At 41.7% G+C, this 13374-nt stretch overlaps 1 protein-coding gene across 4 annotated transcripts in view; it reads right to left on the bottom strand.

Moving 5' to 3' along the window:
* Positions 1–13374, bottom strand: part of TCF12 (transcription factor 12) — a 954287-nt gene that overhangs the window by 370847 nt on the left and 570066 nt on the right. For all 4 annotated transcript variants that reach the window (XM_053717513.1, XM_053717514.1, XM_053717515.1 and 1 more), the window contains one exon: positions 7794–7858. In XM_053717513.1, the coding sequence (XP_053573488.1) occupies positions 7794–7858 (65 nt within the window). The remainder of the gene's footprint in view (positions 1–7793; positions 7859–13374) is intronic.

Raw genomic sequence — 13374 nt, 5'->3', positions numbered from 1 at the left:
GAGAGAATCTTTGATAACCTGGACTCCGTCAGGTAAATCTTCATCTCTACAGAATCTATAAGAGTCCCTAGAAAAGGAACCCTTGTGAGTGGTAACAGAGAACTCTTTTCCACGTTCACTTTCCACCCATGCAACCTCAGAAATGCCAGAACTATCTCTGTATGAGACTTTGCATTCTGAAAACTTGACGCTTGTATCAGAATGTCGTCTAGGTACGGAGCCACCGCTATGCCTCGTGGTCTTAGTACCGCCAGAAGTGAACCCAGAACCTTCGTAAAAATTCTCGGGGCCGTGGCTAACCCGAAGGGAAGAGCCACAAACTGGTAATGCCTGTCTAGAAAGGCAAACCTCAGGTACCGATAATGATCTTTGTGAATCGGTATATGAAGGTAAGCATCCTTTAAGTCCACCGTGGTCATATATTGACCCTCTTGGATCATGGGTAGGATGGTTCGAATGGTTTCCATCTTGAACGATGCTACCCTTAGGAATTTGTTTAAGATCTTTAAGTCCAAGATCGGTCTGAAGGTTCCCTCTTTCTTGGGAACCACAAATAGATTTGAGTAAAATCCTTGTCCCTGTTCCGATCGCGGAATTGAGTGGATCACTCCCATAATTAAGAGGACTTGTACACATTGTAGAAATGCCTCTCTCTTTACTAGGTTTGTCGATAACCTCGAAAGATGGAACCTCCCTTGTGGAGGAGAGGTTTTGAAATCCAGAAGGTATCCCTGAGATATAATCTTTAACGTCCAGGGATCCTGCACATCTCTTGCCCAAGCTTGGGCAAAGAGAGAAAGTCTGCCCCCCACTAAATCCGTCTCCGGATAGGGGGCCCTGACTTCATGCTGTCTTAGGGGCGGGAGTAGGCTTTCTGGCCTGCTTGCCCTTGTTCCATGACTGGTTGCCTTTCCAACCTTGTCTGTAATGAGCAGTAGTTCCTTCCTGTTTTGGAGCGGAGGAAGTCGATGCTGCTCCTGCCTTGAAGTTACGAAAGGCACGAAAATTAGACTGTTTGGCCTTTGGTTTGGCCCTGTCCTGAGGAAGGGCGTGGCCCTTACCTCCCGTAATGTCAGCAATAATTTCCTTCAAGCCGGGCCCAAATAAGGTCTGCCCTTTGAAAGGAATGTTAAGTAGCTTAGACTTGGAAGTTACATCCGCTGACCAGGATTTAAGCCAGAGCGCTCTGCGCGCCTGTATGGCGAATCCGGAATTTTTAGCCGTAAGTTTGGTTAGATGTACTACGGCATCTGAAACAAACGCATTAGCTTGCTTAAGGGTTCTAACTTTGCTCAAGGCCTCATCCAACGGCTCTGTGCGAATCGCCTCTTCCAGAGACTCAAACCAGAATGCCGCTGCAGCCGTGACAGGCGCAATGCATGCAAGGGGCTGCAATATAAAACCCTGTTGAACAAACATTTTCTTAAGATAACCCTCTAATTTTTTATCCATTGGATCTGAGAAAGCACAGCTATCCTCCACCGGGATAGTGGTACGCTTGGCTAACGTAGAAACTGCTCCCTCCACCTTAGGGACCGTCTGCCATAAGTCTCGTGTGGTGGCGTCTATAGGGAACATTTTTCTAAATATCGGGGGAGGGGAAAAAGGCACACGGGCCTATCCCACTCCTTACTTATAATTTCTGTAAGTCTTTTTGGTATAGGAAAAACGTCAGTACACACCGGTACCGCATAGTATCTATCCAACCTACACAATTTCTCTGGAATTGCCACCGTGTCGCAATCATTCAGAGCCGCTAATACCTCCCCTAGTAACACACGGAGGTTCTCAAGCTTAAATTTAAAATTTGAAATTTCTGAATCCGGTCTCCCCGGATCAGAACCGTCACCAACAGAATGAAGCTCACCGTCCTCATGTTCTGCAAATTGTGACGCAGTCTCAGACATGGCTCTCGTGTCATCAGCGCGCTCTGATTTGTAAGGGCCTAGATGTACTAGGTGTCTCAATCCTACGCATCTCCGAGCGGGAGACGCAGGTACTGACACGGGAGGAGAGTTAGGCGGCATAACTTCCCCCTCGTTGTCTGGTGATAGCTTTTTTATCGGTACAGATTGACTTTTATTCAAAGCAATATCAATACAATTGGTACACATCATTCTATTGGGCTCCACATTGGCTTTTGAACATGATGAACAAACAGTTTCCTCTGAATCAGACATGTTTAAAACAGACTTAGCAATGAAACTAACAAGCTTGGAAATCACTTTCAATAAGTTTACAAGCAATATAAAAAACGCTGCAGCGCTTCAAATATACAGATATAATTAAACAATTCTTAACAAGAAGTGTATTATTAGCAGAGGATTGCACCCATTAGCAAAAGGATGATTAACTCCTCGATACCCAAAACGGATAAAACAGATACCAATTAAGATTTAACGCTTTTAATCACAGTCAGCACACTGTCACAGATCTGCTGTGACTGATTACCTCCCTCACAAATGAATTTTGCAGACCCCTGAGCTCTCTAGAGACGTCCTGGATCAAGGAGGAAGAAGCAGAAAGACTGTGCAATAATTTTAACTGTGCAACAAGGCTCTAAAACAAGGGCCCTCCCACTCCAATCACAACAGTGGGAGCCCTGATATAACGGTTTCCATGCAAAAAAATATGTTAGCCATGTGGAAAAAAATCATGCCCAAAGCGATTTATCACCAAAGTACCTTACAAAAACGAATAACATACCAGTAAACGTTTTATTAAAAACAACATTTTTCAATGTCATGCAAAGCTATCACTAAGCCTGCTACCAGTCGCTACCACTGCAGAGAAGGCTTAAGTATTATTTCAGTGTGAACAGTATTTTCTCAGTCAAATTCTAGTCCCTAGAATATAACTCGACTGCGCATACATTTATCAGCCTGATACCAGTTGCTACTACTGCATTTAAGGCTGTACTTACATCATACGGTAACAGCAGTATTTTCTTAGTCAATTCCATTCCCAGAAAATAAAGTACTGCACATACCTCATTTGCGGAGGACCCCGCATGCTATTCCCATTTTCTGAAGTTACCCCACTCCTCAGAATGTCGAGAACAGCCAGTGGATCTTAGTTACGCCTGCTAAGATCATAGAAAAAAACGCAGGCAGTTTCTTCTTCCAACTACTGCCTGAGATAGAAAAACAGCACACTCCGGTGCCATTTAAAATAACAAACTTTTGATTGAAGAATAGTTAAGTAAAAACTCCAGCTCCTCTCGTGACCTCCTTCTTTGTTGAGGGTTGCAAGAGAATGACTGGATATGACATGTGAGGGGAGGAGCTATATAGCAGCTCTGCTTGGGTGATCCTCTTGCAACTTCCTGTTGGGAAGGAGAATATATCCCATAAGTAATGGATGACCCGTGGACTGAACACACTTAACAAGAGAAAAGAGGATCCAAGTCTCTCCCATTCATTCTTAATAATATTTGCCATCTTTACAGGAACCAGGAAAGTCTGTGGAACCACCCTGTCCTCATAAACCTTATCAAGCTTAGGAATAGAAGGTACCTCGGGTAACTTAGGTTCCAGAACCTCTAAAGTAGCCAACACTTCCTTTAACAGAAAGCGTAACTCCTCTATACTTAATCTAAAGTCTGGTTCCTTCACAGCCGGAGGCTTAGAGGCAGTAGATTCCAACCCAGAAAGAGCCTCCTCTGAAGTATCAGAGGCATCTTCATCAGCGGATAATCTAGTATCAGATAAATCCAACAAGATGGTAGATGACCACTGGGAAGGATAGCAGTATTTAACCTTTCACTTGTGCTTAGCAGGGCGAGGTAAAACACTAAAGGCCGCAGACACTGCCGTTTGCAACTGTTTGTTAAAGTCTGGCAGTAGGAGGGCCCCCGAAGGAGGATTAGTAGTGCAATGGGGAGCTGCATGTGTAATAGGAGATGATTGCAGAGAACGCACCTCGCGGGATGGAGACCCCTCAGAGGCGGACGGCTCAGTGGTACTAAACATCTTAGTCTTTTTAGATATGACTTTATCAAGGAATGTGGAACATAATTGAGCAGGCGGGTATACATACCGTAGCCACCTCACAATAAAAACAGGTAATAGCTCTTGGTAAGGAGGGAGTACCCTCTAATTCATCAGAGTCCTCCATAGCTTGCACTTTGAAGATAGATTATAGAAAAAAATAAATGGCACCTTTATACCCCCAATGGCTGGGGTACTTACCACCTCCTATGACCCAGGACCCACAGAGAAACCGCTTCTTCTCCTGTAAACCGCATGGTCAGGAAAGAGGAAATTATTGAGGCCACACCCAGTCACATGGAGTGCCATGCAGGGCCGCCCCTGCTGCAGAAAAAAAGCGCGCCAAATTAACAGGGTGAGCAGTTATCCAAAAACAAAAGGAAAAACCTGAATGTTCCCACATCTGCCAGAGCCTCATCTCACACATGTCGCAGCATCAAACATAATAAAGCAAATCATGTATAAATCCCCCCTGTTCAATAATCTCCTTCCGGAGATATTAACCCTTGATTCCATACAGATAAAGTATAAAATGAAACGATCTTACCGGAATCAACGCCGTGGAACAGACACACAGCCTCTCAAGTTTGACAGTCTTGTAGCATCGCACCTGACATGGACTTGAGTGATAGAAGCAGGCAGTGAAACTCGTCAACACTGATTGCTTAGGACTTGTTAATACAAGTCTGGATGGTTTCGCAGAAAGATCTCCTTGCATCTCCAGACCCTAACCTTCGTCAATGCTCTCACTGAGAGGCTGACAAGACTACTTAAAACTCCAGTCCCATACCCAAGAGTACTACCCTCCATAAGAGACTACTCTGAATATATATATATAAAGCAAAAAACTCTGCAATATACTTTCATTGTTTATTTTGACCCCTGTAATTCGTGTAATTCCATTCTGGAATGTTTGAGGGTTTCAGTTCCTGTTAAAAATGCAAGTGCAGAACACTATTGTATTCCACACAGCCACTAACTGAAAACTCTAGTGACAAATTAATAACTGTCTCTATTTGGCCACAGCAGAGAAGGTAACCTAAAGTACAACATGGCAGCTCTCATTGTTTTATAGACCAGCGGTCGCCAACCAGTGGTCCATGGACCACTGGTGGTCCATTAAAAGATGCTGGTGGTCCTTGACACCATCGAGGAGGAATTAATATCCTCTGATGGTGTCACCCCCTGGCTGGACATCGGTGAAAACTGACGGAGGAGGAGTTAAATTACAATCTCCCTATGCACGTTGCGTAGTACTGCACAACTTGCGTAGCTAGATTGTATTTTTAACTACTCCCGTCCGGGGAGCTGCTCAGAGGAAGATGCTACCATTCTAAAGCCAGCAGGGGTTGGTATAGTCTTGGCTTGAAATAGTGGAATTAAAGTATGTAAAAAAAAAATCTTAAAAAAACAATTACTCATATTTAATTTATTTTCTTCCCTTTACCTGTCTCTTTGTAGTAGTTTTACTAATTCCTTCAAATGGACTTACATCACTGTGTGTCTTCCTCCTCTTCATCTTCTTTTTCTTTAATTAAATATTAATTATTTTTCATTCTAATCATTTTCCCACCGACAAAGCCATTCCACCTGAATTCCAGTAATTGCCATCCAGCAGATTAGCCATGTCCCACCAGTATTATAGTAATTGCCAGTAACATCAGTCGTGGATAGCTCACATCCTTATTGAGAGCTTTCTGATATAATCTTAATTTATGAATCCAATGTCTGTCCATGTTCATAAGTAGTTTTGAATAATTCCTAACTGGGGAGGTAACTTGAAAGTCTTGTAGTCCTTTTAAACATAATTATTTTTCCCCCCACTTTCTGCCTCTCTGTTTCCAGCTCAAAAGTTGGCACTCACCCTTCATCTGTCATTTGGAAGTATTCTCTCAGTTCTGTCATTCAGTTAGTTAAATCCAAAAAATAATTCTTAAAAATGTGTAAATATATACATAATGTAAACTTAGCTATGGTTATACTAGTTATGTACAGTATGTGTGTGTGTATGTATGTGTGTGTATATATATATATATATATATATATATATATATATATATATACATACACACACACACATTATAGAGGTTTGTACCTTTTAAAAAAAATCATGTTAGTGGTCCACTGGATTAAAAATTGTGAGTTTAGTGGTCCCTGAGGTCCGAAAGGTTGGCGTCCCCTGTTATAGACAATAAAACTTCACACTTATTTTGACAATATTTAAAAAGCTAATTAAACTTGAACAAATACATCTACATGCTATTCTCAGACTAATCTTTTCTTTGAATGCATCATTCTATCTAGCAATAAAGACTTGAAGGCATCAATCTGAGGTGGGATTTAGCGCTATATTAGGGCCCCCAACTGCAAGATTAAATTGCTGAGAGGACTTTTAAACCATGTACATGAACAATAAAAAGGTGGTAAATACAAAACATCTGATGTATACATGGAGTATTAATACCCCTATTGTATTATCGCTATACATACAAGTTACTACTGAAATATAGTTATAACAGGATGCACAATAGAGATAGCAAGTGTGATTTTGCTGTTGCCTACATCACTACTTGCTTCTTGAAATTGTGAGGTATCAAACAAATAATTAAATATAGTATTCATAACATGCATACTATTAAGTTGAATTTGCAGCTATATATTTATAGAAAAAAATGTATACAAGGGGAATTAGTTGTTATACTGAAGGAATATAATTGAAGTTCTACATGTGGTTGTAATTATATATAAAATATGGTGAACCTGGATAATGCATTGTGATTCTAGCAACAATTTATGCAACATCAGTGCGAATCCGTATAGTGTATAGTGAATGTAACATGACCTCTCCCAATATTTTCCTTTATTATGTGTCTTTTTAATAATGAAGGAGGCTAGTATTATATATGATCATATAGGCCCATGAATTTAGGGGGTTTGTCTATGAGAGACACAAGTACGGAGCCCCCTCTCACTTTCCACTACCTTTGAAAAAGTGCCAAAAAGGCATAAAACACGTCAGAGATGACGTAATTGTGCTTTCACTATTAACTACACTCCTGTTGTATCCATCCAGAAATCGTGAGTTTTATTGTTATTAATAAATGCTAAGTTTTAATATATGAACTGTGCTTAATCTGTGCCTGTTCATTAATGAAGTAAATACTTGAATGGATTGGAGTTACATATGAGGATTGCATACTTGTCCGTTTTAACATACGTGGAGAGAGTTATTTGTTTATTTCTTTACTTTGGAACAGTATGCAGGGATTACCGACTTTTTTTATAACTCTTTAAAGGGGCAATGTACTATAAAATTGTTCAATCATGTTTTTGTATTTAAAAAGCTGTTTTTTTTTCTCATTAAAACCATCACCTAGGGCATGTCCATAACAATGGGCTGAACCAGTAGGTAAAGCACACCTGCTAATGATATTTATGTTGGGTATTGACATGCTAATTATGACTTGGGGGAGTGAATAAGCACAACCAGCTACTACATATTCAAAATGTATCTCTTCCCCATAACCCCCCTTTTATGTTTTAGTGTAGGTGGGGATACAGCAGGCAAAATAGCAATTTCAAATAACAAACAAAGGTAAAGGAGCTGTTTGCAAACAATTTAATACACTACAGCAGGTAAAATGGACTGTGGGCAATACATTAAAGGGGAACATTTTTTACAGTACAATGTCCTTTTAAGAAGAACCCCAAAACCATTGTTTAAAGAAAAGCTGGTAAAATTTTTAACACTAGAGACAGTAAAAAGAACTATTTTTAGGACAACAAAAAATGCCAAAAACTTACTTGACAGCCATTCACTGATGTATCTCTGCCATATAGTGGGAATGGTCCTCTTTCAGATGCTTTACCTATAATACAATAAACAATAGCATTAATAAATTATATTTATTTATATTATATTAAATGTTAAATTTATATTTAACATTTCTTAACCCTTTAAGGACACAGCTTTCAGTTTGCTCAATTGTTTTATGACGGAAAAATTCTGTCATATGTCCTTAAGAGGTTAAAAACTCATTTCACATTAAAAAAAAACAATAACACATACAGCAATGTCAAAAATAATAATAAATAGGAAATGTTTCAATTAGTCATTGCTACCAACTGGTTTATATGAAATAAATGTATAAATTACTAGCAAAACGTATTATTGTTAATATTCTGTAATCTGCATAAAAACAAATTGTGAAAGTGTCTAGGAGCTCTGAAGTGGTAGACCAAGGAAACTCAAACAGCAGGGCTGCCGAGTGCTGAAGCGCCTCTGTAAGCAAAGGCAAAACAAGAACTGGGGGTCGGCAGATACATAAAATGGGTTTCCATGGCTGAGCAGCTATACACAAGCCTCACAACAACATGCATAATGCCAAGTATTGGCTGGAGTGGTGTATAGCACACCGTCACTGGAGTTATGAAATACACTATCTCATAGTCTGATGGAAGAATCTTAATGTGTGCATAGTGCCTACTGTAAAGCTTGGCAGAGGAGAGATAATTGCCTAGGGCTGTCCTTCCGGGTTTTAGCTAGGTCCTTTAATTCCATTGAAAGGTCATCTTAATGCTGCAGGATACAAAGAATTTTAAGACAATTGGGTGCTTCCAACTTTGTGGCAACTGTTTAGGGAAGGCCCTTTCCTGATGCAGCATGACCGCCTCTGTGCACAAAGCTAGATCCAAGAAGACATGGTTTGACGAGTTTGGTGTGGAGGAACATGAGCGGTCTGCACAGAGCCCTGACCTCAAGCCGACCGAATACCTTTAGGGATTAATTAGAATGCCAATTGTGAGCCAGACTGTAATGAAAACCTCATGACTTTAGAATGTCAGGGGTTAATTTTTCTTTATTTCCATGTCTGCTATTTACAACTAGCAAGGCAAGGTTTTTGTTAAAGGGACATTAAACCTAATTTTTTTCTTTCATAATTCGGATAGAGCATGCAATTTTAAGCAACTTTCTAATTTACTCCTATTATCATTTTTTTCTCCATTCTTGCTTTTTTATTTAAAAAAGCAGGAATCTAAACTAAAGAGCTGGCCCATTTTTGGTTCAGCACTTTGAATTGCGCTTGCTGATTGGTGGCTAAATGTACCCACCAATCAGCAAGTGCTATCCAGAGTGCTGAATCAAAAATGGGCCGGCTCCTTAGCTTAGATTCCTTCTTTTTCAAATAAAAATAGCAAGAGAACAAAGAAAAATTGATAATAGAAATAAATTAAAAAGTTGTTAAAAAATTAAAATTGCATGCTCTATCTGAATCCTGAAAGAAAACAATTCAGTTTAGTGTCCCTTTAACCCTTTGAGTGCTAATGACGGCTCTGAGCCATCACAGAGTTTCCCACTCTGGTGCTAATGACGGCTCAGAGCCGTCACTAGCACTCTCCCATCTTGAGGGAGATCTGGGGGCTCCCACCCGCTCCTACCCGGCGATCGTGCCTGTAGAGTGACAGGCATTGCCGGGGCTTCCCATTTTGTGTGGTGACGTCACGCACAATAACGTGATGATGTCACCACGCAACATTATTTATACTTAACAATGTTAAGTATAGGAGCAGGGGGCATGCTGCTTAGAAGTCAGTATCTCAGGCATCTAAGCAGCTACAGACCCCCAACACCCACCATTGGAAAGCGTAAGTCTGAATAAAAAGAGTTAAAAAAAATTTGTTCAAAAAATAAAATAAAAAAATCTTAGCACCCAGGTGGGAAAGTGCTTAGCACTCAAAGGGTTAAGAATGGTTTTTATTGCTTACATCTGATGAAACATATACAAGGTGCAATTCAGTCTCTCAGGAGAGTAATCTTTATGGGCTAACTTTCACAAAACAGAGGGCTTGATTTAGCAAGCCCTTCTCCTCCCTTTGACTGCAAGTTCGCACAAGAGAACCTGCAGTCAGGATTTATCAAGCAGCAGTCATCAGACCGCTGCTTCTCTACCTTGTTCTCCACCTCTTAGGTGGAGAATTTCAATCTTCGTGGTCTCATCTGACAGGGGAGATTGACAGCTCTTGCCCATGCGTGACTGGCTGTGCACGGGCAGGGGGCGGGGTTGCACGCAAGTGCAAAGGAGCGCTCATGTGCAATGTTAAATTCTGGTAGCGAATTGCTGCTAACCAGAGGAGAGCTCGGGCGGACAGGAGTGAATGTGTACGCCCCTGTCCACCAAGGATTGATAAATCGAGCTCAGTGACAGAAGACCGTGTCCTATAATCAAGACAGAGGTCAATTAAAGTTGAAACACTAGGATATAGTAAGACATGTTTTAATCACTTTTAGGTTACCTGATAAAAAAATATGACAGACATGTCATGTTTGGTATCAAAATAATCCTCATGTTGTCACATTGGGATTATGGGTACTGTACATCTATACATTATATATATATATATATATATAAAACATTATAAAAAAAAAGGTATCCTATAACTTGAGCCATGGCTTGTGGATTATTGCCTGCCATAAAAAAGGGGTGGGTATCTTCCTTGCCCACTCTGGAAGGGGCCTGGTCAGAAACCGGTCTTTAGAAAAAAAAAAATCTATTTAATAGCGAATTCAGCAAAATAATAATGTTATTCAACATGGGAGGGTGAGGACAATATTGTAAGTGACCATTTTCTTGCCAAGTTCCATTGGAATAGAGATCTAAGCTAGTACTGTATTAGGTTCTGTAATATAGTCTCCTTTAAATTTTAAAACTGTTTGGCTTTGTGTATATTTGTGTTTGTTAATTCTTTTTTTTATATAAATGCACTGACTTTCTCATAATAAAAATTCCTTTATTACGTTTTTGCCTTTGTCTAATATCTGTACCACGTTACCGAAAAACATAAATTATGCTTACCTGATAATTTCCTTTTCTTCTGATGGAAAGAGTCCACAGCTGCATTTATTACTTTTGGGAAATAAGAACCTTGCCACCAGGAGGAGGCAAAGACATCCCAGCCAAAGGCTGAAATACTCCTCCCACTCCCCTCATCCCCCTGTCATTCTGCAGAGGAACAAGGAAAAATTAGGGTGAAAAGGTGCCAGAAGAATATAAGGACGCCCCACATAAAATTACGGGAGGGGAGCTGTGGACTCTTTCCATCAGAAGAAAAGGAAATTATCAGGTAAGCATAATTTATGTTTTTCTTCTTAAATGGAAAGAGTCCACAGCTGCATTCATTAATTTTGGGAAAACAATACCCAAGCTATACAGGACACTGAATGCCAAGACGGAAGGGTACAATAGGTGGCCCATACTGAGGGCACCAGGACTAAACCTCTACTCAATAAAAAATCCTGTTTAGTCCGAAGCTGAGAAAATTTTAAGAGGAAAAGCCCCAATGACACTGAATCACAGTTAGTCCAGAAGCCAAACTAGAGACCGCAAACGGACTAGACTGAGCCAACAGTCCTCCAGGAGACACCGTCGCCCAACAGATGATCCCCCACCGCCCAGCCCCCACAAATGAAGGGGACATCAGCCAAAACCCCAAGGGGACAAGGCAAAGGAGAACCGAGGAAACCGAAAGGTCCCCTAATACAAAAAAGAACATCTCCAAGAGTGAGCCCAGCTCAGAGAGACCCAAAGGGACCCAAACAGGGAAAGGAGGCCCTGTCTATACCAAGCGAACAGACAGAACAGACATCTCTCCAACATCCTGCAAGCACGGAATGCAACCGAAGAGGCAAAGTCCTCCCAGTGTCTGACCATAGAATACCATGGCATTAGACCATGAAAAAGTGTGTAATACACCCAGGTGAAAAACCCCAAGTTTGAGAACACAGAGTCCATAACAGGACGACATAGAGGGTACTTGCGAGGAAGAAGCAGTCAAGCAAGAAACAGACTGCAAAAGCAACCCCCGGACAGAGGACACGCTCCAGGCAACCTAAGTCACCGGACCTACACACAGGTCCCTAAAAAGGGGAACACAAAACCTCAATCAAGGCCCACCGAGAAGGAGAGTATACCCTCAGAACCCGAAGGAAGAGTAAACCCTCTTCTGAACTCAAAGGAGCAAATTGAAAGGAAAATCTATACCTTAGCAGACTGAGCTAGCAGGATAGACTCAAAAAGCTCACACATCCAGAGGAAACTGTGACCCGAACACAGCGCCTTAGACCACTCGGCCATCTTGACCTGCAGACCCACACCCAGCTGGACCAACCCAGCCTCAGGTATCCAAGACAGGGGAACAAAAGAATCCCAAAACAGGTACAGAAACAAGCTTAAGGATAGCACAGCCATCCCCACAGAGTACAAGTACAACCCGACTCTGAAAACAGACAACAAGGCCATAGACCTAAGGATCTATCAAAATAAAGGCCCAACAAGTCTGACTTGGAGCCAGCAAGACACCAGGGGGTACCAATCCCACCTTTTCGCCTCCCATCCAGGAGAAGCTTTAAGCAAGGACTTTGTCTCCATAGGGAGGAGAATATCCCCTAAAGAAAAGGGATGATGCCAGAAGGGCAACAACTGTCCTCAAGGCCCGAAGCCACCGGCTAATGGGAAGATGAATTCCCAACACAGATGTCCTAGAAAAGGACTACCCGACAAGTAGCTTGCCAAGCAGAGGTACAGCCAACCCATTCGCCTGCAGAGCAGGGAATCCACTGAAACACTGGCAAGCTGACCAAGGGAATGCAACCCAAAGGTACACCAGAAATTGGACATCCAGCGCCAGCAGCTGGGTATGAACCAAAAACCATTGAGGCACAAGCCACACAGCTAACCACTAGATGACATGGGCTACTCTTGTGGCAAAGAGTAAAAAATACTCAGAAAATCTGGCTAACCATGACCAGGTCAGGTAGATGGAGCAAGGACATAGCCCAAGCTCCCACAACCGTGTAACACCCCGACCAGCCCTGAGATCCAAGATTCCAAAACCACCCAAAACTGGGTCAGAAAAAAGGCCAAGCAAAGCTTCAGCAACCGGAAGTCTCAGGGAAAAAAACAGGTCAGGGCACCTAAAAGTTCAGGCAAACCATACCCTAGAACTAAACAACCCAACTGGCCAAAAAGCCTGACACAAGGGATATGGATGCATATCCAGAGAATCCAGATAGCGAGAAGAACTTGAAAGCCCCAACCAAAGGAAGGAACCACCCCTATCTAAAGTCCCACACTCCAAGGAGCAAGGCTAGAATTTGCATGAAGATACTTCTCAAAGCCTCAGGACAACCAAGGGATACCTCAAGGTAAAAAAAAAAAATCCTACTAGCAGGACTAGTCTCCCTTCACCTCCGCACAAGCAGAGGACACAAGGAAGAGAAAGGCACTAAGCCTACCAAGCTCTGGAAAACCCAGAGCTAAACAAAGTCCCCACAGGGAACAACCATCACCCAGAAACACAGATCCCTAAAAGGAGATCCAACTCACCC

This window comes from Bombina bombina, chromosome 6, assembly GCF_027579735.1.
Source record: "Bombina bombina isolate aBomBom1 chromosome 6, aBomBom1.pri, whole genome shotgun sequence".
Lineage (NCBI taxonomy): Eukaryota > Metazoa > Chordata > Amphibia > Anura > Bombinatoridae > Bombina > Bombina bombina.
Note: the sequence above shows the minus strand (reverse complement) of the source record. Positions and strands in the feature narration are given on the sequence as shown.